General features: G+C 33.0%; 1 protein-coding gene across 20 annotated transcripts; it reads right to left on the bottom strand.

The window, feature by feature from the left end:
• Nucleotides 1–717: 717 nt before the first annotated feature.
• On the bottom strand, nt 718–8798 carry LOC107429747 (disease resistance protein RML1A-like). 20 transcript variants are annotated; one of them, XR_009639321.1, is made up of 9 exons: nt 8332–8798; nt 7437–7582; nt 6106–6232; nt 5338–5760; nt 3786–4899; nt 3325–3636; nt 2429–3238; nt 1429–2335; nt 718–1206 (listed from the first exon to the last, which is right to left on the bottom strand). XR_009639321.1 is itself a non-coding variant. In XM_048463902.2 (6 exons), exons 1-6 carry the CDS (start codon nt 8343–8345, stop codon nt 1634–1636), a joined length of 3459 nt encoding a protein of 1152 aa, XP_048319859.2. In that variant the 5' UTR covers nt 8346–8798; the 3' UTR covers nt 1225–1633. The 20 variants fall into 20 exon arrangements, 1 of the variants encoding a protein (XP_048319859.2); XR_009639320.1 differs by having other exon boundaries at nt 6120–6232; nt 6522–7582; XR_007237961.2 differs by having other exon boundaries at nt 5338–5844; nt 6120–6232; nt 8332–8797.
• Between the last annotated feature and the right edge of the window lie 1664 nt (nt 8799–10462).

Raw genomic sequence — 10462 nt, forward strand, 5'->3', positions numbered from 1 at the left:
AATTTGCTGTAGCTCTTCTAAATATATGGTCGGATACTCCAAAACAGATCAAGTAATGGACTAGAGAAACTGAATTAGAAACTATGATCGAAGTCAAACAATTCAAATCATATTGACTTACTGATCAAGATTCAAACTAGATCATAGATATGATTTTGCAGGGTGCTGATGATCTTCATTTTTTGTCTCAAGACCTTTCTCTTGGGATGATTTCTATTTAATTGGTAAAAAAGGAAACCTAATGAAATGTTGAATATGCTGAGGCTGGAGATTGTTTGCTTAAATGTCCTCATCCTTATAGCATGTTTCCCAGGCAAATTTTGAAGAATCTGAGGCCTTTTTGAAGATCTTGTAATAATGGACTTGGCGTTTATTAAGGGGCCTGTTATCTAACGCATTCTTTCCTTGGGAAACTGAGAACTTCTAGGATATAAAAGAAACAAGAAGGAAAACAAGGAATAACAAAATCCCACAATCTGAAAGATTAAGGGATGTTTAAAAGCCTATAGGATAGGACCGCTCACTCCATATTCAGTGTCATGCTTTAGATTTGAATCTCTGTCAAGCATTAGTTAAAACCTGTAAAAACTATATATAGAAAAACACTTGGTGGATTCATACATAATAATAATAATTAAAGACAGCGACATAGCTTCCAGATGAGAGACCCATATCAACCAACTACAACAAACGCTTTGTTGGAGCCCATTACTAATAAAATGCAACATAGCAATCTATTACTAAATCAGGTAATATACAGACATGAATCACAGATAAGATTATAGTTTTTCCTACTTCTGCTTATTTGGTACTATTAGTAACAAAAGTTGTAGAACAAATACAGCTTAACTTCCCCAGAAATGACCATAAGCACCGCACCTTGGCATTGCTATGGAAAAAAATACTTTAACTTTTTATTTGGCACATAAGAAAAACTTGAAAATGAAGCCACAAAACTTGCTTACCAAATATTAGAATCCATTTGCTTCAAAAACCAAAAACATTCCATGCTTTCACAACCATTAAAAAAACCAGTCAAAGTGAAATAAGTCAAGATATAAAGTGTCCCCCACCATATTTTACAAAGAAAAGGTCTTTTGTGCGACTGACAGATGACTCTTCGGAAGAGGAACAGAGAACCTTTCCAAGATACAAGACCATTCATCTGAAGCTAAAGATTGTCTGCATAGGTCACACAGTACCTTCCTAGCCAGAAAAGAAAAATTGACATGCCAGATTGTGGTTAAACAAAATGAACAATATAATATATGCATGAAAAATCCATTAAAATACTTATTGTAACAATTACATTCTTTTTTTTATTTTTTTCCCCCCTCTGCGTGTAACATGTGTGCACGTTGTAAACAGAGTTTTTTAACTTCTACAAATTAAGTTGCAAAGAAAATAAATCATTTTAAACTGGTTTACCTAAAGCAATCACAGAATATGCTTCGTTGTCTTTGAATTAGCATTGGGATTTTCTTCCTCGTTCATCAGAGCTAACAACTTTAGATTAACTGGTTTCATGATCATATTCATCGCTAAAGCATCTCCCTTAGCTGCATCTTGGAATTGTTGTATTCTTTGGTTTGTGAGCATCCAATTGTTCTGCAACTTGCAAACAGTGACATACTTAAACCTTCCGTCTCTTAGATAATGGTAGGATAACCTTCAGTCTCTTAGATTTAATGGTCGGATGCCATTCAACATCTTCTTCACCATGAAAGCCACAATATTCATCAAAGTAGCTCTCATTTTTTCTTTTAGCTTCACTTCCACTTGATTCACAATATTCATCATAGTGTCTTATATTTCCACTTTTAGTTTCTGCATCAAACCTCGCTGTATCTGCCATATATACAAAGCGAATACCAAACTTCTTAATCTGGCCATACTCACTTCCCAAGTTTTTGACATATCTCAATTCTATGCAATCATAGTAGCAAGGCAAGACATGGAAAGAAGCCTCAGTTCTACAAGTAGATGGCCAATTTAGTCCAACCATTTTTTCTGATCTTTGCAAAGCGAGCTTTGCAACGTACCACATGAGCAGGTGATCTGAACTAACCTTCCTTTCCAGAAGAGCCCTAGAATCATGATATTCATGCAGATGATCATCATCCATGGTTTTGAAATTGAGTTTGCAATTGATACAAAGAGATATATTGGGGTCAGTTTTATTTTGATCAAGAACAATGCAGAAAGCCAAACCCAAGAAGTTGGCATTATTCCAATTTGGGCAAAGCATAATTTTGATTGAAGTCCCACAAGTTTGATAGTTAAACCACTTTGGAATTTCATCTCCTGGATATCGAAAATCATGAGAATTTGGGCCCTGCATCATGAATATGAGAAATTAATCAACTTGCTGAAAAATTATAAACATCTCATATCCTGTTAAACAGAAAAGGAAGGTAAATGGACATACAGTCATTCCAAACTTCATACGGAACAGAATTTTAAGTACGGCACGATCGACGAGTATGCTGTTGCGTGTATTCTGATCCAATTTTTCACAACCATAAAAGTCAATATGTCCACAGAAAAAATTAAAGTTAATGATTTTCATATTGTGTAATAGTGGAGCCCTCCAAGTCGATATTTTCTCCAGTGTCTTGCAGTAATTTGCAGACAGACTAAAGCATAATGATGGGAGCTCTGATAAAGATTTCAAGCTTTCACAACAGTATAGCCCCAAGTGGAGCAGAGTAGATGGAAGGGGAGGCAATTTTTCAAGTTTCGAACAGAAGGCGAGGCTTAACATCTCAAGAGATTTCAAATTACAAATGCTGGTTGGAAGACTTTTAAGTCTGGTGCAATAACTCATATCTAATTGAACAAGACCTGGGAGATACCCAATTGATGGGTCCACTTCTTCTATTGCTGTCCCACTCAAAATTAAACATGTTAAATTCACTTGGAACTTTTGAGGAATGTGGGCCTGAGATGTGAGACTCGGCTGACAAATGTTTTTCAAAAGATTTTTAATGCCTCCATGCAGAATAAAATCCAAGTACCCTGTGCTCCTTGATGTACCTTTCATATTTTTAAGTTTGGTGCAACCATTCAAATTTAGATAAGCAAGCTTGTCAAGATTTTGAATTGGTGAAAGAAGCTCAACCAAGCTTGTACAGCCTTCAAGATTTAATCTTTCCAGATTCGGAATCCGTGACAAATCTGGTAGTCGAGTGAGAAACTTGGAATAACTCAGATCAATCCTTCTTAACATTGGGAGAGACTGTATAAAGGAGGGAGAAAAGGAATTACATTTACTCTGTATGCATGTACTTATCATCTAATACAATATAATTAAATTAAGCATACCTGAACTTTATAATTCCAAAGGTTTTCAAGATGGCTGCCACGAAGTGCAAGTTCAACAAGATTCTCTGGATTAAATTTTGATGGCAATGATTTCAAAGGATATAAATCCCACCATAAATATCTTAGCTTATCAGAAAGATAAGAATCAAGACCATTAGGAATGGACAGCTTAAACCCATAGCCACCAATATTGTCACAATAAACTTTGAGAATTCGTAGGTTGCACATATTTGAGAAGGCTGAACGGCACACTCTTACATTTTGTGTGATTTCTGACATGTTGAATGATATAACTTCAATTGCAGCAGTGCCCTGCATTTTAAAACGAACATTAATATTATAGACAAGGATACAAATGTAAATTTGTTAAGAACTTGGTACAGACACCTAATATGTCTGGTGGAAATGGTTGCGTTTCATGTTTTTTCGATAAGAAGAATTAATAATGCATTTCTACTTACCGTTTTATTTTCCAGTACGTAGCAAGCATCCTTGGCATCACACAACCTACAACGATTACCAGGTTGTTCATCTTCATCACGAGCAATTTGCCGACCCATTTGACGTATCAAATCATTCATCAATAGTTCATTGTCCTTAAGAACTTCACTATTTTCAATTAAAGACTTATCAAGTAGACCAGTAATATCTATTTTCACATAAGGATTATCAACTAATATGCTTTCTGCATAATCTCTAGCAAAAGATGAATCAAAGATGCAAGCAATGTCTAGAAATGTATCCTTCATCCCTTTATCATCTAGTTGCTCATAACTGATTCTCAACACATCTTGAATATCTGGGTTTGAAAATCTTTTCAGCTTCTTCAGTGCACTTTCCCATGCTTCTTTATTTCTGGAGTGAAGGGAAAAGCCCAATACCTTAAGAGCTAATGGATTTCCATACGCATAACTTATCACTTCTGATATCATTTTTTGATCATCAATTGCCGGAGGATCAGACTTAAAAGCATGCAAACAGAAGAGGTGAAAAGATTCAAAGGAATTTAACCTCTGAACCTTGTAAATATCATCGGATACTCCCTTAAGCACTTGCCTATTTCTAGATGTAACAATGATTCTGCTTCCAGGAGCAAGTTGGTGATTTTCTCGAACTAAAGCATCTAATAGGATAGAACTATCCACATCATCTAGAACAATGAGCACCTTTTTACGTCGAAGCCTGTCAAGAATAAAAGATGACGCTCCAACTAGGGTATCCATCGTTAAAATATCTTCATCATCTAGTAAATTAGATAGAAGTTTCCTTCTCAAATGATCTAATCCATTTCTTGCATGTTGTTCTCTGACATTCGGAAGAAAGCAGCAACCTTCGAACTCATCAGATAGTTTTTCAAATACAATGGTAGCAAGGGTGGTTTTACCGATTCCCCCCATTCCCCAAATACCTATAATGCGAACATCTTTTGGGCCAATGGATAATCGTGATTCAACTTCCTTAATATTTTTTTCAATTCCAAAAAGCAACTCCTTTGAATGCTCAAATGATGATCGATATTTAGGCAATTCTTTTAAAATATCTTCAACAACTTTTTGAACTAACTTACACTCAGGCCTACAAAAATAAATAAATAAATAATGTTCGACAAATAGGATATAAAAAGTTAGGTATAAAAAGACAAAACTAAAATAAAAGGACACTGGAGCAATTTTAACACTATTGTATGTTTGTTTTGGTTGTTACCGGCCCGTTTAAAAATGAAAGTAGAGTTATTAATTTAGTCACTGATTAATTTTCATTGTTGTTATTATATACTATTTCATAGTCTCAATATTTTATTAAAATGGAATTTATCAATTTATCGATCCTTTGTCAATCATTTAAAAATTGTACTCAAAAATAATTTTTTTTTCTTTTTTTTTTCTGCAGGTAAAATAATAAAAAACTTAAGACATAAGCAAAATATGAGCTCTTCAAACAGGATCCAAAGTGCTAGTGCCGATATATTAAGAAAATTTTGAAATCTATTAATAACCGTTAGTAATAAATTACCAGTAATTCTTTGAATCCCACCCACGTAGATTAGAAACTTCTGTTAAAGCAGCCCTCCATTGGTGCACCTTGTCTATTCTGTCTCTGAAACGTTCTTCAAGTTTATTAAATGCAATTCCATAACTCCCATTCTGCTTTCGTACAACCGATGGATCTATGCCATAAAAGACTGGCATAACAGTCTGTCCATTGTTTCTCTTGCATTCAAGTATTTTCACCAGTTCCTCCAAACACCATGTGGAGGAAGCATAGTTTTCTGAAAGAACGACTACTAAAATCTTGGATTTCTTGATCGCTTTGTCAAGTGTGGGAGAAATTTCATCGCCTCTCTCAAGTTCATGATCATCCATGAAAGTTGAGATACTCTTTGCAGATAAAGCACCATAAAGATAGCTAGCAAATCCATGGCGGGTGTCCTCACCTCTGAAACTCAAAAACACATCGAATTGTTTGTGGGGGGGGTTTGCCGAAGAAAAAGAAGAAGTAGAAACCATTTTACAATATAACCTGCAAATCCACCAGTAAAAGAGCAATTAATCGGTGAAAATGAAATTAAAGCTTTTTCCTATTTAGCTAGCTTTTGAATATATAACATACATTCAGAGATGCCAGACCCAGAAACTCTCTCAGTGAAGAAGGGTAACGCAGGATGATCAAAATACGATTGCACTTATATATATATATATATATAGATATATATAATATAATGTATTAAACACTCTTCTTCTTGGTTAACTTAAAAATAAAAATAAAAGGGTTGGAAATTACGCTCTCTGTACCACCTACTCTACGCGCAGTGTTGTCTCTGTCAAGCGGTTATGATTATAGTAAACTGAAAAGATCAGCACACCGTAGCGAATCTTTCATCACGTGTTTCCAAATAATTTCCCGCAAACTGGACACCTCGAAAAAACAAATCCATTAATGTATTTTTAACAATATTTTCTAATTAACAAAATTAAGTATATATTTTGTTTCTTTAATGAACCTATTGTTCCATATTTTATGAAAGAAAAAAGAAAAAAAAGAAAAAAAAAGGCCTGGTGACTCATTTAATCCCCTTATTATTATTATTTTTTTTAACTCACTTTTACTTTCCTCTCACCTAATCATTTCATAAGATTTTTTCAAACTTTGGTTAATTAAGTCATTTCGAAGTTGGCTTGTATTTAATATTTATTTACCATGGGGTTATCAATTTGGGGTGTTCGGAAGGTTATAGCATCATTTTGTTTCTTCTTCTACTTTTTTCCATTTAACATGTAAAAGACTGACTGACATGGTAAACCGAGAAATTTCTCGGTTGTTTCCTGCAAATTTACACGTACAAATTTTTCGGTTGTTTCCTGCAAATTTAAACGTACTTTCTTTGGTTTGGCTTTTATGGTAAAAATGCACATAAAGTTAAGAGCTAACACTTTCAAATGCACATATTATGTTATTTGCCAAAAAATAAAAAGTACATATGTTATATTATACTCATAGAATTTAGTTAAGAATGTTCAAGTGGATGTAAAGATATTTACCCATCAAATGGGTCATAACAACTCATAATCATATTCATAGATAATGTACTGTTTATTTTATTTAGTTTGTTCTTCTAATGTATGTAAAATTAAGGCTTATATTGGTTAGAGAAATTCATAATGAAACCACAAAAACAGGGCATTCTAATGCTATGATAAGAAAGGAAAGGAAAAAGAAGAAAAAGAGACGAGGCGAAGGGAAAAGTTTTCCCGGGAAGTATGTGTTTTGGTGTCTGCAGTGGCTCAAACACAGATTCTTCATAGCCTGAAACTAAAAAAGACTCGACAAATTGTGGATAAACAAAATTCACCAATATAGACATGAAAATTCTGACAAAATACTTTTCTTAACAAATAAGTTCAAGTAAAAGAAAATAAAACTTTTCCTTAAGAAATTACCTTATAATTTGTAAATGTAGTTTATAAATTAATATAATTTAAATACTATGAATAGCATGTTGTAAACAAAATATATTAACTTCTACAAATTAATTTGCAAAGAAAAGAAACGAGTTTAAAATGATTTACCTAAGCAATCACGAAATATGTTGACTGGGTTTGAATTAATCTTACCTGTTTGGTAGAAGAAAAAGTACGAATTGTCTGATATTTAAAACGATATTTAAAGCCTTGAAAATAGAGAAAGGTATTCTGCGCCGCGATGTAGGAATGGACGTCTCAATCTTCAGTGTTTATTCCTATATATCTTCATAGGGATCCTACGGCAAAGGGATAAGAATAATAAAATGAATAAAAAGAAGCTTCCTGCACGTTGTGTAGGGAGATATGGATAAGAATTATAGGCAGTTCTAGATAATTTCTGAAGTTGCCAGAGTATTGGGCTGAGAATTCAGCCGCCTCCAGAAAGAAACCATATCGTCCCGATGCATCTGGTACTTGAATTCAAATGATGATTAGTTTTTCGGGAATGAATATTTTTGAAATTCTTTTTAAAATATTTAGTGGTTAATAATAGAAGAATATAATATTTGTAAATTAAATAAATTTATATATTAAAATTAAAAAATAAAATTATATTTAAAAAATAAGTAAAATTTTTTTTAAAATTTTAAATTGATACCTTTTTAAACGGATCAATTTTACTTTTTAGTTTTTGATATAGTAAGATTTATTTTTTGTTAAGTTCTATAAACTTTTCCTTTCAAAAATTATTCAAATAAAAAAAATTTTTCATTTCCAAATAGTTTCAGATTCTTATTAATTTTATTAAACATATATTAAAATTTATCATAAATTGACGATTTAAATTCATATAAAAATTTTACTAATAAATCAACATCCTCCATCAAATCGAATTTACGACTCCCATGGGCTTTTAAAGCATCAATATTACAAAAAACCAATTAAATTAATATTTTAATAGAATATTTTATACACAGGTGCCGGAACGATTTAACACCAACAAACATTAATAGAAAGGTAATGAGACAAAAAATACATTACCAACCTCCATTGATCCATTGAGCTCAAAGCCGCCGGAATTGACCGGAAAATGAACGGAAAGTTCCGGCCAAACACTCCACTCCATGTATCTCACAAACTGCTAATGGAGGTCTTTTTTGGAACCAGGGGATCCAAAACTATGGGGAAGAGCGGTCTCACGATCAAAAACGGCCGGAAAATGGGTCAACCGGAGGACCTCCGGTCGCCAGCTTTCGATGGCCGATCTCGGCGTGCCCGCTGACCAAATGGCCGGATATTTTTGTCACCTGTGTCGCCTGGCCGTGGGCTCTCAAGCCACCGGCGCGTGTCGCTTTCCGGCCACTGAAACACGGCCAAACGGCTGGTCAAAGGAAAGAGGGGAAGAGAGTCAAAGGAGAGAGAGAGAGAAGTCTCTGTATGTTTCTTGTCTTTGTCGGGCTCGGGAAGAAGAAGAAGGGAGAATAAAAAAAGATAAAGTGTTTCTTCACGTGGGAGAGAAAAAAAAAAAAAGAAAAGAAAAAGAAAAAGAAAAAGAAAATAAATATATATAAAGTAATATTAAAATGAAAATATAATATAAATATAAAAATAATAAATTAATATAATATTAATTATAGCTGAAACGTGCACTCCATTTGATGACACGTGCACTCCATTTGAAAATTAGCATACAAAAATAAGCAAAAACAAAAACAGAGATAGAAACAGACGGAGAAGCTAACCATTTAAATAAAAGAGAAATTATTATTATTATTATTATTATTATATTTTTGGTTTAAATCATGCTTGCTTTTCGCCTGCTAGTCACCACGTGAATATTTCCCATATATACCACCATGTACACAAAGAGTTTTTCTTTTTCTTCTTAGTTTAATCTTATCTTCTAGCTGCAAGAACAATTTAAGAAACTTCCAGAAACAGAAATTGCTTTGCAAATATTTTCTAGTAGCTTCTGTGCGCAAATATATTAATTTTCATCTGCAAAACAAAAACTTTGCATTGATTTTTTTTTTTCCACAGTTTTAAAATATTTAATATACTTTCATTTAAATAAAAAGTAAAAATATAATATACAAGAACAAATTCAGATGGCAATCAATTTCCCTCATAAGATTTTCAGACTGGACATTTCAAAGGGATATTATTACATGAGGTAGGATAAGAATCACATACAGATAGATCAAAGAAGAAGCTTGTAATTAACATTTTCTTTAACTGTCACTGCAATCTGAGAGATTGTAGTGCATGTACGCAGTTTGTGAAATGTCCTACTCGATCAGTGGCCACGGCGAGAACGGGAGGGGTTGACAGAGATAGCTAGAGAGAGGTTTCTTTTTTTTTTTTTTATTATTATTTTTTTTTCAGAAAACAAATGGAGGGTCTTAATTATAATTTTGTTATGGGAATTTCCTAATTATAATTTTATGATGGGAATTTCGAAGGAGACTTTCAGAGCTAGTATTAGAAAATTATTGTAATTATGATAAAAATATATATTTTGTTATTCATTTTCCCATTTACTTTTTGGTAAAATACTTATTTTCCCACTGCTAATAAGTAGTACATGAAGGTCTTGGAAGCTTGAAACCATTTTCCGATGCATTAAGGTCATGCTGGTAATCGTTTACAAAAACCACTATACATTGTAATTAATTAATTATGTGTTACGTAATATTTAGTTGTTTCAAGTGATGGAGACCTGGTTATTTAATGATTTATTGAAGGAGGCTAATTTTACGAAAGGCTATATTTTAATAAAAAGGAAGAGAGGGACCGAGAGGTGTTGGAAATAGATTGAGAAGAAAAATGCTTTAAATGGTTAAGCTTTGCTAACTCAGTCTGTAGGCTTTTTGGCTTACTTTTACTACTCTACAAGCACCTAATTTACAGCCACATAATTTACTTAATGGTTAACTTAACTAGCTAGCTTAAGCTAGTATATTCTAGATCCTATGGTCAGTTTCATGAAGAAGGTAGCACTCAATAATTTCCTAGAAGCTTCTAAATTGCATATTATTTATTTTTAACACCAAGTAATTAGTTTCAAGTACATTTTATTATATTAATCAATAATAACTATAATTGTTCATTAATATGTGATTAATAATTTTTTTGTTAGCACGTTTTATGTACCATGGGATTATCCATTTGGGGTG

The sequence above is a fragment of the Ziziphus jujuba genome, chromosome 6, assembly GCF_031755915.1.
Source record: "Ziziphus jujuba cultivar Dongzao chromosome 6, ASM3175591v1".
Taxonomy (NCBI): domain Eukaryota; kingdom Viridiplantae; phylum Streptophyta; class Magnoliopsida; order Rosales; family Rhamnaceae; genus Ziziphus; species Ziziphus jujuba.